At 40.5% G+C, this 26,337-nt stretch overlaps 1 protein-coding gene across 1 annotated transcript in view; it reads right to left on the bottom strand.

The window, feature by feature from the left end:
* Atp7a (ATPase copper transporting alpha) overlaps positions 1-26,337 on the bottom strand; it is a 117,761-nt gene that overhangs the window by 51,219 nt on the left and 40,205 nt on the right. The window contains exons 2-5 of the mRNA XM_090326579.1: positions 18,206-18,346; positions 3,762-4,251; positions 1,433-2,158; positions 460-666 (exon numbers count right to left, since the gene is read on the bottom strand). Of these exons, the coding sequence (XP_090182705.1) occupies positions 460-666; positions 1,433-2,158; positions 3,762-4,251; positions 18,206-18,325 (1,543 nt within the window). The 5' untranslated portion in view covers positions 18,326-18,346. The remainder of the gene's footprint in view (positions 1-459; positions 667-1,432; positions 2,159-3,761; positions 4,252-18,205; positions 18,347-26,337) is intronic.

Genomic DNA, 26,337 nt, shown 5'->3' with positions numbered 1-26,337 from the left:
CACCACTTCCAGCTTTTTTCTATGTATGTGGTACGGAGGAATCGAACCCAGGTCTTCGTGCATGCTAGGCAAGCACTCTTATGGTTGCTGTTTTTAATGTACCATGTGAAGCCATTTAGATTTTTTCCTCCTATGGTTTATCCCTATATCTGATCTTGGTACCCAATATATCATATGCGCGCTTGACTCAATTAGAGAAGTGAAGGGAAACAACAAAATGTTGAGACAAAACACAAAGGGTGAACCAATGTAACAGTGATACACACAAGACAATATGTTGGAAATGAACTCTACGACTTGGTGAGTGGTGAGGGGAGGGAAACTGGGAAGGGTAACAATGTCCAACAAGAAATGTACTCACTACTTTACATTTGTACCTGTAATCCCTCTGTTCATCACCCTGACAATAAAATTAAATAAAAAAGAAAAAAATAAATTAAATTGTAAAGAGTTGCTTACCTTCTTCTCGCCTTAAATTCCGTTCAATGTTTGCTACACAAGAGGCACAAGTCATGCCAGTGACCTGTATATAACACTTAGATGAAGTCTTTGTCTCCTCCTTGTTGTGGACCGGTGTCATCAGTTTATCTGATTCATTCGCTGAAGGCAAAAGTGACATTTCTGATGAGGGTTGAGCTATCACTACCAAAGGCTCACTGAGGTCTGCTGAGAAGGAAAGGATGAATTTCATTTGTGGCATTGATTATTTTCCACTTGGCCTATGGTACAATCTATACTTCCAAGCACTGCCAAGTCATTTCTCTAAATTCTGAAACTTCTAGCTTAAATTCAGAGATTTTTCTCCACAGAAGTCAATGTAACTAATTATTTAAACAAGTGTTCTCAAACTTTAATGCACACACAATCACCTGGAATTCTAATTACAAGATAGACACACAGATAGACAGATAGATGGACAGGTAGATAAATAGATATAGACAGACAGACAGATTCAATAGGTCAGCATGAATTCAGCTTTATCTTACCACTCAAAGATAATCACTATTAAAATTTTAGATCAGGTTCTACCTGGAATCTGGCTCACTTATATACATGACTAATATATCCATGGCAACAATCTATATAGTGTATATATAGCATTTCAGCTTATTTGTCCATTTAATAAAATATCTCAGACTTTTATATATGTTTAATATCATAACATCTCTAGTTTCTTTCCATTTCCTTATATGGTCATACCATAATTTATTTTACTATTTGTAGTTTTAAAATACAAAAACTAATCCCACATACAGCCTCTTTACATTGATTACCTTCATAGGACTTACTTGTACAAAGTGGAATTCCAGTGTCTATGAATGAATCCTTTCTCAATGCTAAAAGCCAAATAAAGTACCATAGTGTTTTCCCATCTTTCTAGATGAAATCAAAGAGCATTAGGGAAATCAAAGAGGAAAAAAAGGATAATTACCTGATAAGGTGGCATCAAATCCCATGTCTTCTACTGCTTCTCTCAAGGTCTCTGGAGAAGTGAGTAGAGGATCATACTCCACAGTGCCATTGCTGTTTGCTAGGGAGACGCGTACGGATTTCACACCTGGCTTTTTTGATATGACCCCCTCGATAGATTGCACGCAAGAATTACAAGTCATGCCACCAATGTTTATCACGGTTTCCTGAGTCAGAGGCTGGCTAACTGAATTCAAAGGTGTCTTTTGAGGAGATATGGCAGAGGGAGAGTTGGAAGTACTCTCAACTTCACTTGCAATACTAACTCTATATTGCCCTGGTGAGACAGCCTCTATTGCTTTTCTCAGAGTTTCTGGAGTGACTGAACTTGCATTGTATTTTACAATGGCAGATTTATTCTCTAATGAAATGACAATGCTGCTTACATATTGGAGTGTAGAGAAAGCACTTTCGATATTGGAAACACACGATTTGCAATGCATGCCTTCAATGATGAAAGTGGCTGTAGAGTCACTAGTGTGTGAGGGACTCCTTTGCTGAGAACCTTCTGGAGATTTCACTGGTGTGTTCTTTAGACGCTCGACATCAATAGCTCCCAATTTCAGGTACTTGGGCTGTTTTTTGACAAATGCTGGGAAGCCTGCTGCTTCAATCTGTTTCTTTATTTCCTCTACGGTGATCACATGAGGCTGATAAACAATAGTAGCTTCTTGATTGTCCAGGGAGACTAGTTAATGAAAGAAACATAATTATTTCATTTTGTTTCATTCTGGGCCACTTCAGAATGATTGTCTATATTCTTTTTTTTAATATTTTTATTGTAATCAATAAAAGGGTTACATGATATTTGCCAGATAGAAGGTGCATTAATTCACATACATTCATACCCTTTCACATGTCTTGGTCCCCATTACCTTCCCCCCCACCCCCCCATCTTGGTTTTCCCCCCTTCCCTATCCAATTTCAAATAACCAAATACAAATATATCCAATATATCAGATAACAAAGTGAGATACTGTAACAATATGATATAACAAAGGGACAGCAAAAGAGATGAGAGATAATATAGTATATTAAGGACAACAATCATTCATTATATGGCTTTTGTTTCAATATCCTGGAGGTCCTTTCAATTAGCTTCATACTATATGGCCTTATGTATCAAGGTTTTGCTCTGTTGCAAATCTCTGTTAGGAGAGCCCAAGGTTTCTACTGATTATGACAAATGAGGGAAACCTTTGAGCCTAAATTCCTTTGAGTCTGGCTTACTTCACTTAATATGATTTTTTCTAAGTCTTTCCATTTCCTAAGAAATGGGTCAGAAAAAAATGATTGTCTATATTCTTACCAGCTTTCCTTAAAATCATTTTCAATTTTCTTTTCAGGAGATGTGATTGACACATGTTAGAAACAAGTAAAAGGTGTAACCATTGTTCCATAGACTAAGTTGCCAGATGCCTAAATAAAAATACACTAAGAATGGGACTGGGAGTTTGGCCTAGTGGTAGAGTGCTTGCCTAGCATGCACGAAGACCCAGGTTTGATTCCTCAGTCCCACATACATAGGAAAAAGCCAGAAGTGGTGCTGTGGCTCAAGTGGTAGAGCTCTGACTTTGAGAAAACCCAAGGACCATGCTCATGCCCTGAGCTGAAGCCCAGGACTGGGAAAAAAATACAGTAAGAGTAAATGAGCATCCCAGGCATGTTGTGGCAAAAAGTCTGAACTCCATAAATCATCACCCCAGCTGCCTTTTCTGCTAAACTAAAATCTAACATTCTCATAATCTGTCATTATAATCAAAACTTTATTGCCATTAATACTGGGAATATGCTATGCCTCAAACTCCAATAAGGCAATAAGTTCCACATTTGAAACCTAAGCTTAGGAAGAAAGCAAACAATGAAAAGATAAAACAGAAGCTCTAGGTAATCAGGAAGCTGGGATCTGAGGATCTCAGTTCAAAGTCAGCTCAGGCATGAAAGTCCCTGAGACTCTTATCTCCAATTAACCACCAGAAAACTGAAATGGCGCTGTAGTTCAAGTGGTAGAGCACTAGTCTTGAGTTTAAGAGCTCAGGGATAGCACCCAGGCCCAGAGTTCAAGCCCCACAACCAACCAAAAAAGAAAAGAAGAAGAAACAACAAGAAAAGAAAGAAAGGTTGTGAGTTAAATGATAGGGTACCAGTCTTGAGTGAAAAAGACAAGGGATAGGTATCCAGGCCCTGATTTCAAGCCTCAGTAGTAACACAAAAAGAAAAACACAGAAAATGAAGCCTTACAAACCAATCAATTAAACAAGTAAAAAAAAAAACAGCAGCAAAGAAATTACCTTTAATTCGCTGAACACCTTGCAGTTTCCCAATTTTTCCTTCAATGGTGCTTGTACACGAGTGGCAGGTCATACCCTCTACCTTCATCTTCAGCATAACTTCACCTGCTTGAGCCATGCTAGGGTCTTCACCACTTCCTATCTTTTTCTCCTGAGTTCTGGTGTCTAAACTGAGGTCAGGAACCAACTCCATTATGTGACTGGCACTCACTATAGAAGGAATTATTGTCACTACTGCAGTTCTTTGCTGAGGGGAAATTTTAATGTCAGTCACACCCTTGGTCTTGAGCAATGTGCTTTGGATATGATCCCACGACAGAGCCAGTGGAGCAGTAACAGTCAGAAATACAGTATTGGTTAAAACCGGCACTGGGTTAGAATTCTGGAGAAAAGCATCAAAGCCCATGTCATCGATGGCTTCTTGTAGAATCTTTGGAGTCTGTGCTTTAGGGTCATAAATAATTGTCGCATTTTTTTCTTCTAGTGAAACCTTTCAGAAGGAAATTTCAGAAGTCAGTTTCATTAAACTACATGACAGGAATGCAGAGTATCAATACAAGAATAATGAAACAAATGATTCAATCTCATGGAGTCTCTCTATTATTCTTCACTATTCTTTTTGTGTGTGGGAGGGGGATTGAACTCTGGGACTGGGCGCTGTCCCTGAGCTCTTCAGCTCAAGGCAACTACTGCCTTACCCTTGGCCTGGGCATTGTTCCTGAGCTCTTCAGCTCAAGGCTACCACGCTACACCTTCAGCCACAGCACCACTTCTAGTTTTTAATGATTAATTGGAAATAAGAGTCTCATGATCTTTATTGCCCAGGCTGGCTTTGAACCATGACCCTGAGATCTCAGTCTCCTGAGTAGCTAGGATTACAGATGTGGGCCACTATATCCAGCTATTCTTCATTATTCTTATAAGAAATAAAGAAAATACTGTGTCTACCTAGAAGGTAAAGCAATGTGCAGAAGTACGTGACTGTGGTACCAGTCAGGTATTTGCAACATGTGCCTGCCAAACACACCCTAGAATTTCAAACCAAGTATATACTACTCTTCCCACCATCTCCATTTGAAATTTCCTCCAACCCTTTACATTCCTCCAACTCAAAAGGTTACATAAGCCAAGCATCAGTGACTTACACCTGCAATCCTAGCTACTCAGGTCACTGAGATTCAGAAGATCACAGTTTGAAGCTATCCTGAGCAAAAATGTCCAGGGAACTCAATCTCCAAACTAACAAAAGGGATGGAAACTGGAGGCATGCATGGATGGTAGAGTGCCAGTGAATGAATAAAAGCAAGCATCAGATACCAAGTTCAATCTCCAAACTCATACCAAAAAAATTCCTTAGCCAGGTATCCATGACTCACATCTTCAGAATAAGGACCCTGTCTGAGCAGAATCCATAAAAATTTGGACTTCACTGATGCCAAGTCTCATATTTTTTTTACTTTTTTTTTGCCAGTCCTGGGGCTTGAACTCAGGGGCTAGGCACTGTCCTTAGACACTTTTTTTTGTGCTAGTCCTGGGCTTGAGCTCAGGGCCTGAGCACTGTCCTTGGACTTTTTCAAGGCTAGAGCTCTACCACTTGAGCCTCAGCACCACTTCTGGCTTTTTTCTATGTATGTGGTACCGAGGAATCGAACCCAGGTCTTCATGCATGCTAGGCAAGCACTTTAACCACTAGGCCAAACTCCTGGCCCTTCGACACTTTTTTTTGCTCAAGGCTAGTGCTCTGCCACTTGAGCCATAGAACGACTTCCAGCTTTTTTTGTGTATGTGATACCCAGGGCTTCGTTAACGCTAGGTGAGCACTCTACCACTAGATTATGCTCCTGGCCCAAGTCTCATAGTTTTTCCGTGAATGTTTCCAATTTCCTTTTTCACTCCTCAGATCAAGTGTGGAAGATATTCATGGAAATATGTGCTTTTCTAAAGTGTTGAAAAAAATAAGAGTTGGGTAAAGAGAAGAAAGGGCTTATGTTTCTATATCCTAGAGATCCTTTCATTTAGTGTCCTACTATATGGCCTTTTGTATCAAGGTTTTGCTCTATTGCAAATCTCTGGTAGGAGAGCCCAAGGTTTCTACTGATTATGACAATAAGCCATATAATGAATGATCGTTGTTCTTAAGGTACTATGTTATCTCTCATCTCTTTTGCTGTCCCTTGGTTATCTCATATTGTTACAGTATCTCACTTTGTTACCTGATATATCGGATATATTTGTATTTGGTTATTTGAAATTGGATAGGGAACGGAGGAAAACAAGATAAGGGGTGGGGGTGAAGGGGAGGGAAATGGGGACCAAGACATGTGAAAGGGTATCAATGTATGGGAATTAATGCACCATCTATCTGGCAAATATCATGTAACCCTTCTATTAATTACAATAAAAAATATATGAAAAAATAAAATTAAATTTAAAAAAAGAGAAGAAAGGGCTAATCTTAGTAAATTGTTACTTATATTCCTTCCAATTTAATTAAAAGCTAGTATTAGCTGGGTGCCAATGGCTCATACCTGTAATCCTAGCTACACTGGAGGCTGAGATCTGAGGACCTCAATTTGAAACCAGTCCAGGCAGGAATGTCTGTGAGATGCTCATCTCTAATTAACCACCAAAACAGCTGGATGTGGAGTGTGGCTCAAGCGGTAGAGTGCTAGCCTTGAGCACAAAAGCTCAGGGACAGCACTCAGGCCCTGAGTTCAAGCCCCAGGACCAGTACCCAACAAAACGAAGAATAACCCCCTAATTTAGGGTATCTTGTTATAGCAGTCTAAGCAGATAAGAGTGAAGGCAATAGGTTCTCTATAGTAAAACTAAATGGTCCAGAAACCCAGCAAAGCAATGAAAGAAATCCAATTGAAATACACATATATAGGTCAGGAGCATGACTTAGTGGTAGAGTGCTTGCATGAAGCCCTGGGTTCGATTCCTCAGTACCACATAAAAAAGCTGGAAGTGGTGTTGTGGCTTAAGTGGCAGAGCACTAGCCTTGAGCTATCCAAGAATAGAGTCCAGGTCCCTGAGTTCAGGCCCCAGTACTAGAAAGAAGAAAAGAAATACGCATATATGAAATTCCAACGACCATGCCCATTTCTTTGTACAAATGATTAGGCTAGATGATGTCCAACAATGTGAAACTAAAAATTCTACACCTGTGCTTTGAGCAACAGGCGGCTTCTAAATAGTAACACCCAAGAAGCATAAAATATTTGTATTGTTTGAACCACATATTTTTTTTCTCCACTATAGTTCACATTGCCTCCCATGCTATTTTAAATTTGAAGTGATTTAGAGAAGGAATTTCTTGGGGTTGGAAGCATGGCTCAGTTGGTAGAATGCTAGCCAATGATCAAAACTGTCAGGTACTGAGTTAAAGACAAGACCTCAGACCTGGGGGCAGGGAGGAGAGGAGCAGAACAGAAGGAATTGCTGTGGTTTATAGCAGTCACATTATGAAAGGTTCTTAGCTACAATTTTAGCATACTGAAATCCCTTCTATCGCCCCTGAACCAATTTTTTTTTCACTATACTAAATTTGGGTTAGCATGCTGCTCTGTCTGTGTGTAGGTCTTCAGCTAGCTTAAGGCCCACTTTCTTAAATTTATCATATAACAATTCAGCATAAAAGTAATCAGAGATTACTCAGAGCTAGGAAGGAGTATCATTTTACAGAAATAGAGACTAAAGTCAAAAAATGAAGTAATTCATCAATTATCCTGAATTTCTAACATGCCTTTATCATTCATCCTATAGTTTTGAACCAAGGAATATATTTACAATACATAAGAGTGTCATTGCTATACATACTCCTAATATAAATTATATTATGTGTTAGAAATGTGTGTATAGCCAAGTGCTGGTAGCTCATACCTGTAAACATAACTACACAGGAGGCTGAGATGTGAGCATCAAGGGTTTTTTGGGGGTGGAGGGGTCATGAGGCTTGAACTGAGCCTGGGCACTGTCCCAGAGCTTTTAAGCTCAAGGCTACCACCCGACCCTTGAGCCAAATCCCACTTCCCATTTTCCAGAGGTTAATTGGTCCTTTTGTGTCGGGCTGGCTTTGAACCTTGATCCTCAGATCTCAGCCTCCAGAGCATCTAGGATTATAGGCGTGAGCCACCACCAGGCTGTGAGCATCAAGGTTTAAAGCCATCCAGAGCAAGAAATTCCATGAGACCCTTTATCTCTAATTAACCACCAAAAAGCCAGAAATGAAGCTGTGGTTGAAGTGGTAGAGCACCACTCTTGAGGAAAGAAGGTAAGGGACAGGTCCCATGCCCAGATTGCGAGCTAAAGTACTAGCAAAGAAAAATGTGTGTATATTGTGCTCTATGGTAAAGCATATGCTTACATGGGAGAAACTCTGGCTTTCCACTTAAAACTACTAAGAGCAGCGAGGCACGGTTGCTCAGGCCTGTAATCCTAGGTACTCAGGAGGCTGAGATCTGAGGATCAAGGTTCTAAGCCAGCCCAGGCACTAAACAACCTTTGACTCTTATCTCCAATTAACCTCTAGAAAATAGTAAATGGGGCTTGGCTCCAGGGTAGGGTGGTAGCCTTGAGCTAAAGAGCTCAGGGACAGTGCCCAGGCCTTCAAGCCCAATGACCACAAAAACAACAACAACAACAAAAAAAACTACTAAGAGCTAGCCAAAGACAAATCTTAGAGATTCCTAGAGATTCCTTTTTGAGGCCCTTCTCTAAAAGGATAGTCTCCCTACTTTCCTTTTGTGGTTTCCCTTTTGCTTTCATATAAACTGGTTCAGTCTGCTTTAAAATCAGTCAGTCAGTTAGGGGCTGGGAATGTGGCTTAGTGAGTGCTTGCCTAGCATGCATGAAGCACTGGATTCAATTCCAAGCCAGCTCAGGCACAAAAGTTCATGGGAGGCCAGGAGTTTGGCCGTGCATTCACGAAGACCGAGGTTCGATTCCTCGGTACCACATACATAGAAAAAAGCCAGAAGGGGTGCTGTGGCTCAAGTGGTAGAGCTCTAGCCTTGAGAAAGCCTAAAGACAGTGCTCAGGCCAGGCTCTGAGTTCGGAATTCAAGCCCGACAGCCGACAAAAAAAAAAGACACAATCAGGTAAACACATACATACATAAATAGTTCTATAGCCACAATACTTATGGAAAGACTACATACATATACACACATATGTATATATACACATATATAGGACAAGTGGTTTCTTTTGCAAGGGAGAAATTTCAATAATAATAATAATAATAACAAACTAATATTAAAGGGAGCAATTAATGTATTTATAGATTGAAGGAGAAATTTAGTCTTTAAAAATGAAAGTATCTACAAAGAGAACAAATTGCAGTGTTTATCTGCACAAAGGACAAAAACTTTTTTTTAAATCCAGCATTATAAGTTTTGGGAACAAAGTCATTTGTTAACAGGACACTAACCTTTGGAGTCATTTAGTACTTGTATCTAATTAAATTTGTTTTCAAATTTCCGCTTCAAAGAAGCCAGCCATTCATATTATCTGCCCATTTTCTTTCTCCTTTGAACAGGCTGCTGAGATGATGAAATTAAACTTCAGGTTAATCCCTTTAACGTCTACAGTCTTAGCATTGGCAGGACAAATAAGAACAGCACACTTGCTCACAGCACAATTTAAGACATAGCTTCCAAAGCATATTTTAAATTACAAAGCTGCAAAAAGAAAATAATCATATTCTATTTACTTCAAAAAGGAGAGACTGCTGGTTCTGTGTGTGTGTGATTTGTTCATTAAAGCTTTAATCTGATCAATGGTTGCATTTTTCAATAAAGCAACCTTATCTAGTTTAACAGCAGAATTATATCATGTCATTCCTAACTCCAGCAAGAGCTCCTTGACTTAGTCAAAATGTGGATCCCCAAAGGCTGCTTTCTAAATTGTTTGTACATTAATCTTAATTATGATTCAGAAGTTATGATCAGGAGAATCTTAATTTTTTTTGCCAGTCTTGGACTTTAACTCAGGGCCTGAGCATTTTCCTTGGACTTTCTCAAGGCTAGAGCTCTACCACTTCCAGCTTTTTTTCTATGTATATAGTACCAAGGAATTGAACCAGGTTCTTCATGTATGCTAGGGAAGCACTCTTCCCCTAGGCCAAACTCTCGGCCCAAATGTTAACTTTTTAAGTAATCAGTATTTATGTATTCATAAATATATTTGTGTTGTACCTTCTGAATACAAATTATGTTTGGACAAAGATAATTTTCTAAATGGTGCCTAAAAATAGACAAAGCCACATTTTGAAACTTAACTTGAGGGATGTTAAGAAAAAGAATACAGGACCTGGAGCATGGCCTACTGGTAAAGTGCTTGCTTAGAATGCATGAAGTCCTGGGTTTGATTCCTCAGTACCACATAAACAGAAAAAGCTGGGAATGGCACTATGGCTCAAGTGGTAGAACTCTATCCTTAAGGAAACCCATGGACATTGCCCAGGCCCTGAGTTCAAGCCCTAGGACTGGAGAAAGAGAAAGAGAGAAAAAGAAAGAGAGAGAAAGAGAGAGAGAGAGAGAGAGAGAGAGAGAGAGAGAGAGAGAGAGAGAGAGAGAGAGAGAGAGAGAGAGAGAGAGAGGGAGAGAGAGAAAGAGAAAGAGAAAGAGAAAGAGAAAGAGAAAGAGACAGGGAGAGAGAGAGAGAGAGAGAGAGAGAGAGAGAGAGAGAGAGAGAGAAAGAAAGAAAAAGTGTTGTGCCCAAAGTTCACAATCTCCCTGAAAGACCACCAGAGACCACGACCAATGCAAGCAACAAAGAGCAGTTTCTGAGCAAGATCGAGCTTGGTCCTCCGCACCTTAGAAACTAGTGACCCTTGGAGGCCCCAAGTACAGAATTAGCTCAGCTTTTATAGTACAGAATAAACAAGTTTCAGTTATCATTCTCACAGCCTCATGTTTTAGTTAACCTTTACATAGGGACATTCCACAATTTCTTATCGGTTTTGATGTTATGGTTTCCCACAGAACTTTAGTCTTAGGTGTCCTTGCCAGCTGTGGGACACAGCTGCAGTCCTAGAGATGACCTTTGAATGTCCTTGCGAGCTCTCTGACTAAACAACTGATGGAGCATCTTGCAGTTCTCCTGAGAAGAGGCAGTTGGGAGATTTCTCAGAACTTTACAAAATGGAGATTGCTTAGAAATAACTTTTTATTGAAGTTATCAGACTTCAAAATTAATTTAGGCCTCACGAAAGAAAGAGAGAGAGAGAGAGAGAGAGAGAGAGAGAGAGAGGGAGGGAGGGAGGGAGGGAGGGAGGGAGGGAGGGAGGGAGGGAGGGAAGAAAGGAAGGAAGGAAGGAAGGAAGGAAGGAAGGAAGGAAGGAAGGAAGGAAGGAAGGAAGGGAGGGAGGGAGGGAAGGAAAGACAGTACAAAATTATTAGTAAAAAATAAAAAAATGGGTGGGGGGGGTCAGGAGCATGGCACAGCATGCAAGAAGCCCTGGGTTAGATTCCCTGAAACCATACACACAGAAAATGTCAGAAGTGGCGCTGTGGCTCAAGTGGTAGAGAGCTAGCCTTGTGCAATAAGTGTCCAAAGACAGTGCCCAGCTCTGAGTTCAAGCCCCAGGACTGGCAAAAATACAAACAAACAAACAAAAATCTGGGGTCAGGGAGTTTGGCCTAGTGGTGGAGTGCTTACCCAGGTTTGATTCCTCAGTACCATATACACAGAAAAGGCTGGGAGCAGTTGCTCACACCTGAAATCCTAGCCTAGTCAGCAGGCTGAGATCTGAGGATCAAGGTTCAAAGCCAGCCCAGGCACAAAAGGACCTGAAATTCTTACCTCCAATTAACGCCTAGAAAATAGCAAGTGGGACTTGGCTCAAGGGTAGGGCTTTAGCCTTGAGCTGAAGAGCACTCGGGCAATGCCCAGACCGAATTCAAGCCCTATGACCCACACACAAAAAAATAATTTTTTGCCAGTCCTTGGCTTTAACTCAGGACCTGAGAGCTGTCCTTAGGCTTTCTCAAGGCTAGAACTCTACCACTTGAGCCACAGCACCACTTCTGGCTTTTTTCTATGTATGTGGTACTGAGGAATTCAACCCGGATCTTTGTGAATGCTAGGCAAGCACTCTACCACTAGGCCAAACTCCCAGCCTCCTTGGGCTTTCTCAAGACTAGAGCTCTACCACTTGAGCCATAGCACCACTCCCAACTTTTTCTGTATATATAGTACTGAGGAATCGAACCCAGGTCTTGGTGTATGGTAGGCAAGCACTCTTACCACTAGGCCAAACTCCTGGCCCCATAAAAATATTTTTAAAAAGTCAGAAATAAAATATGATGTAAAAATCAACGTTAATAAATTCTTTAATTAAAAAAAAGTCAGAAATAGAGCTGTGGCTAAGTGGTAGAGTCTTAAGCAAAATAGCTTAGAGACAACACCCAGGAGAGACAATATCCAGGAGCAGACTGCAAGCCTCAGGACTAGCACAAATGAAGGAGGAGGAGGAGGGGGCATGGAGGGGGAGGGAAAGGGGGAAGAACAAGAGTTGTTATTAATTTCAGAGAAGTTTTTGATAAGAGGAAGAAAGGCAGAACTAGAAAAGGCAGAAGTGTGTTTCTTCTCATGTTGTATAATCAAATTGTAATGACCATGGAAAACATATCCTTGAGTATCTCTATCACCGAGATTCATTTAAATCACTATTGGTAACACAAAGTGGTTTCACAATATATCACTGCCATTCTTCCTTTACAATTTAATCAATGTCCAATTGTGCTTGTCTGACTTTATACAGACCTTACTGGGCAGCAGTGAGTTCTGGGAGCTGCAGTGTAGAAATAGCAAGTTGGCTGTTTTGGGAAATAGCAATGTAGTTGCAAATAGCAAAGGAAAATATATCTACCCCTATAGTTATAAATGTATATGCTATCACATTCTCTTGAGTTGGTAGGTTCAGAAAATAATTAGTTGCCAGTGGACAATAAGGACCTACATTATTTGATGAAAAATTAAGTGAACTCTGTTCAAAAAGAAATAGGCTGCTGGGTGAGGTGGCTCATGCCTGGAATCCTAGCTATTCAGGAGGCTGAGGATCTGAGGATTGTGGTTCAAAGCCAGCCCAGGCACTAAAGCCTGTGAGAGTCCAATTTCCAATTAACCACTAGAAAACTGAAAGTGGCACTGTAGCTCAAGGGGTAGGATGGTAGCCTTGAGCTGAAGAGCTCAGGAACAGCGCCCAGGCCCAAAGTTCAAGTCCCATAACTGACCAAAAAAAAAAGGACAAGAAAGAAAAATTATGTGAACTACCTTCTAGATAGTTATAATAGCTTTATTGTAATTAGCACAGACACTACTCTATAATCAGTAAGATTGTAGATAGGGCTGAGAGCTGGCCTCTCACAGCAGCCCCATCTACAATCAAGTGGAGGAGGTAAACTGGCTTCATTTGAAGGGTAAGTAGAGTTGTCACACACTTATTATTCACTAAAATTAAACAACTCATTTTTTTGCCAGTCCTGGGGTTTGAAATTAGGCCCTGGGCACTGTCCTTGATCTTTCTCAAGGGTAGCACTCTACCACTTGAGCCAAAGCATCCCTTCCGGGCTTTTTCTGTGTATATGGTACAGAGGAATCAAACCCAGGACTTTGTGCGTTGTTAGGCAAGCAGGGTACCACTAGGCCACACACTCTCGGCCTAAGAACTAATTTTTTTTAAAGCTTTAGGTCTGAAGGGTGCAGAGCCACTTTTCTTCTTTTTCCCAATCAACAAAAATTATCCATTAAATGTTTAACCAAGTTTTTTTTTAATTTGGATATTCTGAAGATATCACTTGAGAAAACATGCAGCATAATAAACAAGGAGGATGACTATTGCCTGTTACCACTTTCAAACTCACTTACTCTCCAAAGAAAATTCAATATAACCATATCTTTGCTGGGGGCTTTGGGGGAAAGAAGCAATGGAAAAGCATCTAAACTGGAGTTAGACCAAAATAGATGGTAAGTACAGAAGATTTACAATATGTGAAAACGTCTAAGTATTTACACAGATGCCTCTGGGAGAAGGCATATTACACTGGGTAAATAATGCTTTCCTAATCACAAGGAGCAACATCATCTTAGCTAGTCAAAATGTACAGTAAACAGATGAGAAACACTTCCTTCCCCCAAACAAATAGGCAATGGATCCAAAGTTCCCTTTGTACTCAATGGCCAAGGTGAATATAAAACTCAGACTTTGGAAAAAATTACCTACAGCTTTATCAAAATGAACTCCAACAAATAGAAACAAGGTGGGGTTTTTTTGTTTTTTGTTTTTTTTTCTCCTTTGTTGGTAGAGTACTAGCCTTGAGCAAAAAAGTTTAGGGGCAGTACACAGACTCTGAGTTCAAGCCCCACAACCAATTAATTACCTACAGATTCAGATCTGGAGAATAACTGCCTACATATTAGCACCACATTTCACATGACTTCAGAACTAAGGAAATATGTCAAACCTCATAAAAAAATCAGATTGTGTGCTCACTAGACACTATGTTGAAAAGGTATTATACAACTTGTACGTGGGGATGGTAGAAGAAAAACTGGAAGTGAGCAGGTAAGGGGTGATACAGTTCAAAAAGAAATGTACTCTTTACCTAAGTTATGAAACAATAACCTTTCTGTACATCACCTTTATAATAACAATTTTGAAAAAAAATTAAAAATTACATTGTACCAAGTAATCGATTTTTTTGTGGGTCATGAGGCTGGAAGTCTGGGCCTGAGTGTTATCCTTGAGCTCTTCAGCTCAAGGCTACTGCCCCCTTGCTACTCTACCCCTTGAGCCACAGCCCCACTTCCAGTTTTCTAGTGATTAATTGGAGATAAGAGTCTCACAGTCCCAGATGGCTTTGAACCTGATTTTGAACAGAGATTCTCAGATCTCAGCTTCCTGAGTAGCTAGGATTACAGGAGTGAGCCACCATGCCCAGGCAAGTAATCAATTTTTTTGTTAAAAGAAACAAGGCCAACTAAAGCCAATATACACTAAATTTACTAAGAATTTAGACAACAACATTGTAAATACAATAAAGTTTAGATACAAAAAGAAATTCAAAAACAATTTTTGAAATATATGAAGACTAAATAGGAAAAAGTAAAGTTTAGATAAAGCAGGACTTCCATAAGTATCTGATCTAGGGCCCATAAAATGTTCCAATTCCAATTAATGACTCATACACTTAAAATATAAGGAGTAAGAATCCACTGGGTGTCTAATTTTAAATACATGCTAAATCTGGTGTCCATTTGGAAAACACTCCCTTTAGAACATGGTATATAGCCAGGCGCCAGTGGTTCATTCCTGTAATCCTAGTTACTCAGGAGGCTAAGATCTGAGAATTGTGGTTCAAAGCTAGTCAAGACAGACAAAAATCCCAGAGATTCTTAGGGGTGGGGAGAGGGAAACTGGGAGAAAAACATGTGAAGGGGTATGAATGTTCAACAAGTAATGTACATACTACCTGACAAATATAACTGTATCCCAGGTTCCATTCCTCAGTACCACACACATAGAAAAAGCTGGAAATGGTGCTGTGGCTCAAGTGGTCAAGCTCTTGTCTTGAAAAAGCTCAAGGGCAATGCTCAGGCCCTGAGTTTAAGCAACAGGACTGGCCAAAAAAAAAAAAAAAGATCCCAGGGATTCTTATTTCTAGTTAATTAGCAAGGTACCCAAAGTGGAGGTATGGTTCAAGTGTTAGAACACCAGCACTAAGTAAGATAAGGAAGAGTTTGAGGCCCTGAGTTTAAGCCCCAGTACTGGCATATCATATCCATCCCACCCCACCCCACTCCACCCCCACAAAGAGCAATTTTTGTTTTTTACTTTTGTGAAAAATTCTGCTGTGATAGTATATGTATATAATAATACACAAATAATATATGTATATGTGTGTATATATGTATATTACATATATGTATATATGTAATATATAGGAGGTTGAATTCAGAGACTCATGCTTGCTACAGTCCCTCTACCTCTTGAGTCATACTCTCAGCCCCCATTTTAAATTCTCTAAATTTTCTTTTCTTTTCTTATTAAAATATTTTATTAACGCTGATTTTTTTACATCATATTTCAAATGTCAAGTTTAACAAACAAGTTTTTAAGAATGGAATCTTCATATGCAATCAATCACTGGCACATAAACTTAAAAACCAAATTAAAATTGAGCTGAGAGTTTGCTTTTTTAAGTTTTATTTATTTATTTATTCATTTTTGCCAATCCTGGGCCTTGATCTCAGGGCTTGGGCACTGTCCTTTGGCTTTCACAAAGCTAATACTCTGCCACTTGAGCCACAGTACCTTTTCCAACATTTTTTTCTATGTATGTGGCACCGAGGAATAGAACCCAGGTCTTCATGAATACTAGGTAAGCACTACACCACTAGGCCAAACTTCCGGCCCCTAAATTTTCTTTTTTTTTCTTCTTTTTATCAGTCCTGGGGCTTGAACTCAGGGCCTAACTAAGGACGTTCTTGAATTTTCTCAAGGCTAGTACTCTACCACTTGAGCCACAGCACCACTTCCAGCATTTTTCTGTATATATGGTACTGAGAACTTGAACCCAGTGCTAGGCAAGCACTCTACCACTAGGCCAAACTCCTGGCACCAAATTCTCTAAATTTTATTTTCATTCTCTTTCATTTCCTCCCTCTCTCCCTCCCTCCCTCCCTGCCCCCCCCTCTCCTTCTTTCTTTTGTCATCGTTGGTAGGGCTTGAACTCTAGGCCTGAGCACTGTCTCTGAACTCTTCAGCTCAAGGCTAATGCTCTAATACTTGAGCCACAGCACCACTTCTGTCTGGTTTTCTGGTGATTAATTGAAGATAAGAGTCTCACGAACTTTTCCTGAGTGAGCTGGCTTTGAATCACCATTCTCAGATCTCAGCCTCCTGATTAGCTAGGATTACAGGTGTGAGTCACCAGCACCCAGCTAAATTTTCTTACTGATACTTTCCTGAATGTTGTGAGGACAGTGATGGATGCTTAGTCTAGTAATGCTGATACTTAACACTGTTCTATTTTCACCGTATAACAAACAAAGCTTGGGCTATCTAAGAAGATAATCTAATTCTATGTGTCTTAAAAGCACTACATTCAAAGTTAACCACAATAATGTCAAGATTACATGCTCAGATAATTTTTAAATCATAAAACGGTTTCATGAAAAACACTTTTATTCTCTTTTTTCCCCTCCTTTACTCATTTCCCTCTCTCCCCTTCCCTCTACCCCAACATACCCGTCATTTTTTTTTGTCAGTTCTGGGCTTGGGCTCAGGGCCTGAGCACTGTTCTTGGGTTTTCTCAAAGCTAGAGCTCTACCACTAGAGAGCCACAGCATCACTTTTGGCTTTTTTCTATGTATGTGGTACTGAGGAATCGAACCCAGGTCGTCGTGGATGCTAGACAAGCACTCTACCAGTAGGCCAAACTCCTGGCCCCATTTTTTTGGGTCAGTCATGGGACTTTAACTCTGGGCCTAGGTGTGGTCCCTGAACTTTTTAAGCTCAAGGCTACCACCCTACCCCTTGAGTCAGAGCACCACTTCCAGTTTTCTGGAGATTAATTGGAGATTAGAGTCTCAAGGGCTTTTTAGTGCCTTGGCTGGCTTTGAACCTTGATCCTCAGATCTCAGCCTTTTGAGTAGCTAGGATTACAGGTGTGAGCCACTGCGCCTAGCTACTCCTCTCTTTTTTATACCAGATTTATCTAGGTTCCCTGAGCTGGCCTCAATCTCCTAGATTCAAATAATTATTTTGGCTCTGCCATATCCAGCTTTTTCTCTTTAAAAGGGAATTTATAACCAGGTGCCAGTGGCACACGTCTGTAATTCTATTTACTCAGGAGGCTGAGATCTGAGGATAACGATTCAAAGCCTGCTTGGGCAGGAAATTCTATACTAGACTAATCAAGAAAACCAAAGTGGACCTGTAGCTCAACAGGTAGAGTGCTTACCTGAACAAAAAATAAGCTGAATGACAACTCAAGGACAAGCCTAGAATTCAAGACCCAGGAGAGTAAAAATAAAAATAAAAATAAAGGGGAATTAACAAATTGGGCACTGGTGGCTCACATCTGTAGTTTCAAGCTATTCAGGAGGCTGAGATCTGAGGATCAGAGTTGGAAACTAGCCTAGACAGCAATGCCTTCAATTAACTACAATAAGCTGGAAGTAGAGCTGTGGCTCAAGTTGTAAAGCACTAGCCTTGAGCACAAAAGCTCAGGGGCAGTACCCAGGCCCTGAGTTGAAGCCCCAGATATGGGACCAAAGAAAGGGAGGGGGGAATTAACAGGACAAGCCAAAGTTCTTTAGAATCAGGTTTAGGAGTGCAGCAGTCTTTCTTAGCAAATGTGTCAGTATGTCTGCTTCTGGTCCAAGGTTAGAAGCAATTCTAGTCAACAGCACTGATTTCCAGGCAAACTTACTCTGATGTGATGAACACCATTCAGTTTCCCAAGCTGCTGCTCAATGGTCTGAACACAGGAATTGCATGTCATCCCCTCTACAGAAATTGTGACAGAACTCGCACCCATGCTTGGATCCATTTCTGTTTCTTCTTTACATTCCTGTTTAAAAAAATTTTTTTTGTTAATTCAGCCATGGAAAGAATTTTTGCACAACTTTCCCTCATGTTTCTCTAGTTGCAAGTGTGCTGGTATAAAATATGGCCAGCATTCTTTTATCCTTGCTTAGGAAAAAGGTTTTATTCACCTTTGGCAAAGCAAAGCTGTTCCTATAACTAATGAAAAACAATCACACAAAACATAGTAAAAATAGCATACACTTCATAAAGTGCTTTTCCTATTCATTTTCCCATACAATTTCACTTAATGTGAAAAATAGACAGAATGAAGGCCCAACCAAGCAAGTCAAAACCTATCCAACAGTCACCAATGTGCTAGCTGATCACTTACCCATGCCCACCTAGATGTGTGTTCACCGATCTCCCATCCCATGCCCCAGTGACTTGGTCTCGGGGCCTCTATTTTGGCTCTTCCCCTTTCGGGAGTGTTTCTCCTTCTAGACCTTTCACAGCGCATGCTGGTAACTCAGGAGGCTGATTTCTAAGGATCACAGTTTGAAGACAGCCTGGCAGGAAAGACCTTAAGATTCTTATCTACAATTAATTACCAAAAAAAGAAAAAAAAATCCTGAAAGTGGTAGAGTGCTGGATCTGGCTCAGGGAAAGCCAGGTGCTGATGGCTCACACCTGCAATCCTAGCTATGCAGGAAGACTGAGATCTGAAGACACTGGTTTGAAGTCAGCCCAGACAGGAAAGTTCAGGAGACTCATCTCCAATTAACTACCAGAAAACAAGAATTGGTACTGTATCTCAAGGTAGTAGAGCACTAGCCTAGAGGTGAAGAGCTCAGGGACAGCACCCAGGCCCAGAGTTCAAGCCACACGACTGACAAAAAAGAAGTGGAACTGAATTCCTTTTACCCCAGATGTGCCCTAGACTTTGGGAATAGACCATGATGGCAGTGACTCTGAATTTGGGATTAGGTTATGAAAGGCATTGTGAGGAGGGAAAAGGAAGGCCTGTGGGCTACTCCTTGTCATCAATGCCAGCACCCAATCTATAGAAGCCACCTGCCTTGCACAGACACATAAGAAGCCATATGGAAAGGTCACATGGTGAGGAATTTCTGTGAACAATCAGCTAGGATCTGAGACCTCCAGCAATAGCAGCTGAATGGAGTCTAGAGAAGGTGCTACATCAGTGGGGTTTAGTATACTCCACTCCCAAGCAGGTGCAACCATAATGCCTATGTGGTTGTTTATTTCCATTTACCCCTAAGAGAAACTCATTAGCAACTGCTTCCCATTACCATCTACTCAGGATGTCTATACCAGTGATTTCTTATAAATGAATTTATTCAACATGTGGCATTTTGTGACTGGATTTTTTAAAATAATTTTTATTATGATTAATAGAAGAGTTACAATTATATTCACCAGATAGAAGGAGCATAACTTCACAAACATTAATACCCTTTCTCATGACATGGTGTGACTGGATTTTTTTCACCTAATGTGTTTGTAAGGTGTTGGGAGCCGAGTGCAGAGTCAGGCTGGCCCATGAATCTCCATCACTGAATAAGATAACCACACAAAGAAATGAGCTATCATGTATGAACGCCATGCCTAACTTTGAGCTATATTGTCGGTATTGTGAATCACTTTCTGCTGAGACTTGATTACGACTGGGTACAAATATTGCTTTATCACTCTCTGCTGAGACCTATAGTGAGTGGAAACACGTGGACCTCCCCTACCCTACCCACCTTTCTGCTGACAGGCTCCTGCACCCTATATTAGCTGAATGTACTTCCTCAACAAACGAGTTCCTGCCTTGACGGGTCTCCCTGACATGTCTGATTGTCCTCCGGCGAGGGAGGGCTGAGTGTAGGCGGTCAGTCGGCCCTCTCCTTTCTCAGCTTGTCCTGGTCGGGGCCTGTTCTCTCGGTTTCCCTCCTGCGGTTCGGGAGGAACCAAGGACTAAAAAGCCCGACAGTAAGGTACATCAACAATTAGAATGCACTGATACTTTTTCGTGTTTTTTCAGTTTTTAGTTTTTGATTATTCTGTCTTTACCTTATGTATGGTGTATTCAAGAGTTCATTTTCCGGAGCTGGGAATGCAGGTAGAGTGTTTGTTTAACATGCATGAAGCCCTGGGTTCAATTCCTCACTACCACATAAACAGAAAAAGCCCAAAGTGGTGCTGTGGTTCAAATGATAGTGCTAGTCTTGAGCAAAAGAAGCTCAGACACAGTGCTCAGGCCCTGACTTCAAGCCCCAGGATTGGAAAAAAAAAGTACATCTTTGCAAGGGTTAGGGGAGGGTACAGAAATTGAGGGGAAAAGAGCAAAAAAGTGAAACACTGAAACTCACTGGACACTGCTGAAACTGAACTTCACAACTCAGGGGTGGAGCTGGGAAGAAACTGAGGAACAGAAGACACTGTACAAAATGAAATGTACTCATTACATGACTCATGTAATTGTAACTGTCATCCCTCTGTATATTATCTCTATAATAATAATAAATTAATAAAATAACAAATATTTGGGGAGTACAATTCTTTTTCTTTATGTGTATATGTGTGTGTCAATACTGAGTCTTAGACTCACAGCCTATTCAACATCCCTTAACTTTTTCACTCAAGACTGGTGCTCTATCATTGGAGCCACCCCTCCACTTCTGGCTTTTTGGTGGTTATCTGGAAATACACGCCTCATAGAATTTCCTGCTGGAGCCGGCTTCAAATAGCAATCCTCAGATCTCATCCTGTTGAGTAACTATGTCCTGAGCCACGAGCACCCAACAGAGATAATGTATGTTCATGTATATCAACTTTTTATTCAAGTTGTATAAAGTATAATACCTAATACTTAAGAGCAGAAATAGTACAATTAACAGCTGACCTTAACAACTGATAACATATTTCTTATATTTATTTTTCTAAGCCATTTGAATTTAACTTTTAGAAATCATGATACTTCAGCTCTCATTTCCAAAAATACGGACTCCTACACAACCACACGACTACTACCACAGGTAAGAAAATGAATGAGAGACTACATCTCTATACACATCTATAATCCCAACTACATGTAAGAATTAGGAAGCACTGATGTCTAAGGCCAGCCCTAAGTAAATGAAAAAGCAACTATAGCATAAAAAAGTGGTTGGGGGGCGTTGGGAAGTAACTCAAGTAACAGAGCAACTGCTAAGCCAGCAGGAGGCCTTGACTTCAAACCCTAGTACTGCTAATAAACACACACACACACACACACACACACACACACACACACACACACACAAATTACAATCAATACACATTGTGTGTTGAAATTTTCCCAGATCTTCCAAGAGCAGCCTCTATTGCTTTCCTTTTTCTCCAATCAGGATCCAGACACTGTTTACAACATTGCACTTGGTGGTTGTGTTCCATAGTCTGGAACCCATCTCCATCCTATCTGGTTTCATCGGTGAAGTAACTTTTGAAGTGTGCTGGCCAGTTGTCTTGGCAACCACTGTATATTCTTTATTGTCAAATAACAACTATTTATGATGGACCAGGCCATGTACATGTGCATATGTATATTGTATAATGGCCAAATAAAGCAAGGATCTATATCTGCAGCACATTTCAGACTAAGGAATTGAAAGATAGTAGCGAGGCACGAAAGCAATGGGGGGTAGGAGGAGGTATGTGCTGGTCCTGAAGCTTGAACTCAGAGCCTGGATGCTGTCCCTGAGCTTTTTTTTTTGCTCAAGGCTAGCATACTGCCACTTGAGTCACAGCTGCACTCATATTGTTTTGCTGGATAATTAAATATAAATCTCATAGGCTCTCCTACCAGGGCTAGCCTTGTTATCTCAGCTTTCAGCCTCCTGAATAGCTAGGATTATAGAAATGAGCCACTAGCACCCTGCTACAAAAGCACTTTATTTTGGTGGTCATGGTGCTTGGTGGTCATGGTGCTTGAACTCTAGACCTAAGCACTATCCCTGAGCTCTTCAGCTTAAGGCTACCACCCTACTCCTTGAGCCTCAGCACCACTTCCTGGTTTTTGGTGGTTAATTGAGGAGTCTCATGGGCTGGCTTTGAACCTCGATCCTCAAGTCTCAGTCTCCTGAGTAGCTAGTATTACAGGCATAAATCACTACATCCTGCAAAGGCACTTTTTTCTTTTTCTATTTTTTCTGGTCCTAGACTGGAACTTTTTTAGCCTGGGTGCTGTGCCCAGGTTCCTTTCCCTCAAGGACAGCACTCTACCACTTTAGCCACAGTGTCACTTTTTCTTTTATTTTCCTATATTTTACTGTAATTAATACAAGGGTTACATTACATTCACCAGATAGAAGGTGCATTACTTCATTACTTCACAAATAATTGATACCCTTTCTCATGCTTTTGTCACCATTTCCCTCCCCTCACTCCCAACTTTCTGCTTTTTCTGTGATTAACTAGAAATAAGAATCTCACAGACTTTCCTGCCCCAGTTCACTCTGCATCACGACCCCTCGGGTCTCAGCCTCCTGAGTTAGCTAAGAGTACAGGTATGAGCCACTGGTACCTGGCTTGCAAAGTCACTTTTAAAAACAACTGAATAGGGCCGGGAGTTTGGCCTAGTGGTAGAGTGCTTGCCTAGCATGCACGAAGACCCGGGTTCGATTCCTCGGTACCACATACATAGCAAAAAGCCGGAAGTGGTGCTGAGGCTCAAGTGGTGGAGTGCTAGCCTTGAGAAAGTCCAAGGACAGTGCTCAAGCCCTGAGCTCAAGCCCAGGACTGGCAAAAAAAAAAAAACAACTGAATAGCCAGGCGCAGTGGCTCATGTCTGTAATACTAGCTACTCAGGAGGCTGAGATCTGAGGATTGAAGTTCAAAGTTAGGACGGGCACTAAAGACCTTAGGACTCTTATCTCAAATTAAAAATCATATTTGAAATATGATATAAAAATCAATGTTAATCAATTCTTTAATTTAAAAAATCATTAGAAAAGGGTAAGTGGGGCTGAGGATCAAGGGGTATGGGGTAGCCTTGAGCTGAAGAGCTCAGGGACAATACCCAGGCCCACTGTTCATGCCCCATGACCAACAAAAACTAAACAACTGAATAGTCATGGGCTATGGGGAAAGCTCAAGTAGTCAAGTGCCTGTGTATCACATGAGAGGCCCTGCATTCAACTCTCACTACTGCAAAAAAAAGAAAAAAGTAAATACATTGGAGAAGGCAGAATGTTTGAACTCAATTTAAAGTTATTAAAGTTATATCCAGGCCATCATATTACCACTAAGCCTAGTTTAAGCATGTCAAATCAACTGTGAACACATAGATATTTCCTTCAGCTTCCATAATTCACCTGCATGGTTAGCTTAAATTCCTAACTACTTAGAGCTTAACACACACAACCTCAGAGAAATTCCATGTTACTTTACTCTATTACACACACATATATGTATACAATTGAGACTGATTTTGTAATAGATCTTTTAAGTTATAATTGTCTAACTTACAGGTATGAAACCAAGAACATTAAGCTGTAACCTCACTTGGCACTTAGCAAAATGACTCAGGAAACAGAGTAAGGGCACCAACAACTTTATGGCTGGGGGAGGGATGAAGGCTTTGGGAATCACAATATCAAAGAGAGAAGTCAGTCTTGTAGCTATTAGTAATGAGTGCCTCAGACAGCTATTCACCCAACAATACCAAGGGAAACAACTTTAGATGAATAGAGTATGTTTAGCCATTCCCTAAACCCAGATGAACGTCTCTGTTAATCACCACTCTGCTGAGAGAAAGAGCAGCACGGTGATCACACCCTCACAGCTGGTTTAGAAACAAACTGCACAAAGCCAGTACAAAGTGTGGCTTGTAAAGCAGAGCACCTGTGGCTCAATACCTATAATCCTAGGCATGAGCTACTCAGGAGGCTGAAATCTGAGGATCTTGGTTCAAAACTAGGCTGGGCACTAAAGTCTGTGAGACTCATTTCCATTTAACTGCCAAAAAATTTGAAGTGGTGCTGTGGCTCAAGGGGTAGAGGGCCAGCCTTGAGATGAAGAGCTCCGGGAGAGAGCCCAAGTCCTATGACTGACAAAAAATGTGGCTTGTATGAAGATTGATTGGCTCAAAACATCTTAAGGTTGATCACAGGAGCTCAAATGTTAGTTTTCTATTCCCCTAAAATACGCAGTCCTCCTGATTAGGAGTTTATAAATGCTTAATAAATTATCACATAGTAAAAAATGATTTTTTGATAGTATGTGTATGTTTGTGTGTATATGCACTTGTTCCTAGAGCTTGAACTAACGGCCTGGGTGCTTTCCCTGAGCTGAAGGTAGTTAATAAGAGTTCCTCAGATTTGTCTGCTATGGCTGGCTTTAAACTTTGATTTTCAGAGCTCAATATCCTGACTGATTAGCTATGATTACAGGCATGAGCCACCAGCACCTCACTAAACCTTTCTTATACAACTGGCTATTACAAATCAGTACAATTATGGAAACTATTTAATGTTATCTGGTAAAGTAGAACTTAGCATTTTCACAATTGAGCCCTTGTCACATCTGAGATGAGCAAAAATGTTAAATGCAGGGCTGAGAATTTGGCCTAGTGATAGAGTGCTTGCCTAGCATGCACAAAGACCCCGGTTCAATTCCTCAGTACCACATACATAGAAAAACCAGAAGTGTTATGCTGGCTCAAGTGGTACAGTGCTAGCCTTGAGAAAGCCCAAGGACAGTGCTTAGGCCCTGAGTTCAAGCCTCAGGACTGGCAACCACAATCCTCTTGACCTCCAGGAGTTACCAAAATGGAAATCATTCATTAAGATCAATGATAACATTTTATTTTGTTTTAATTTCTAGTCCTAGGGTTTGAACTCTACTCCTTGGCACTGTCCCTGAGCTTTTGTGCTTAAGGCTAGCACTCTACCATTAGAACCACAGCTCCACTTCTGGCTTATTGTAACTAACTGGAGATAAGAAGTCTTACAGACTTTCCTGCCCTGGCCGGCTTCAAACAGCAATCTTTAGATCTTAGCCTCCTGAGTAGCTAGGATTACAGGTGTGAGCCACCAGCACCAGGCAATGATAACATTTTAAAACAACCTAAACAATCCATTTCTATTATATCAGAGATATAAAAAAAAATGCCTGTTTTGTTAAATATATGGATCATTTCTGGCTACGCAAGCAACACTATCTTAGCTGCCTTCAAGTCATCTACACAGTTTTTCCATATCAATTTAATTCTACCTACTTGCTTGCGTTTTATTTAAAATCACTACCTCCTGTAAAATATAAACAAAAGGAAAAGCATTAGCTTCTCTGTTATTTGATATAATGCATTCCTTAAATTGTGTGAGCCTTTAAATTGAAAATTAATCTTATTAGTTAACCTACTTTCCAAATATTAAGTCTAATTTATTTCCTCAGACAACTGTTATTATATAAACAAAGGACTTAGATTGCTGATGAAACAACAGGTGTGGTGTGGGCAGGTGTATGCTTTAAAATATAATTGTTCTTTTCATTTGACTACTCCCAAAAGATTAGCAGTTAATACTCAGACATACTAGTACGGTCAAAAAGACAATGTGGCTGAGGGGAAGTAGCAGAGTGCCTGCCTAGCAAGCCCAAGGCTTGGAATTCAAATCCTGGTACTACAATTTAAAAAAAAAAAGAAAAAAAGAAAAGTTAACTGAGTGCTGGTGGCTCATGCCTGTAATCCTAGCCACTCAAGCTAAGATCTGAGGATAATGGTTCAATGCTAGCCCAGGCAGGAAAGTCTGCAGGACATTACCAATTAACAACCAAACAGCTGAAGTGGAAGTATAGCTCAAGTGGTAGAGTGCTAGCCTTGAGCAAAAAGCTCAGGGACAGTGCCCAAACTCTTAAATTCAAGTCCCTGGACTGGCATTAGTTAATTAGTTATTAATTAATTAAATGGAAGCTAAAAATCAAACATATTCAACTCTCATAAGTCCAGAGCTAGAAGTAGCTTCAAATAATTGTCTTAGGGGCCAGGAGTTT

Source organism: Megascapheus bottae, chromosome X, assembly GCF_031878675.1.
Source record: "Megascapheus bottae isolate mThoBot1 chromosome X, mThoBot2.hap1, whole genome shotgun sequence".
In the NCBI taxonomy this organism is placed as follows: domain Eukaryota; kingdom Metazoa; phylum Chordata; class Mammalia; order Rodentia; family Geomyidae; genus Megascapheus; species Megascapheus bottae.
This window is presented reverse-complemented; position numbering and strand designations above follow the sequence as displayed.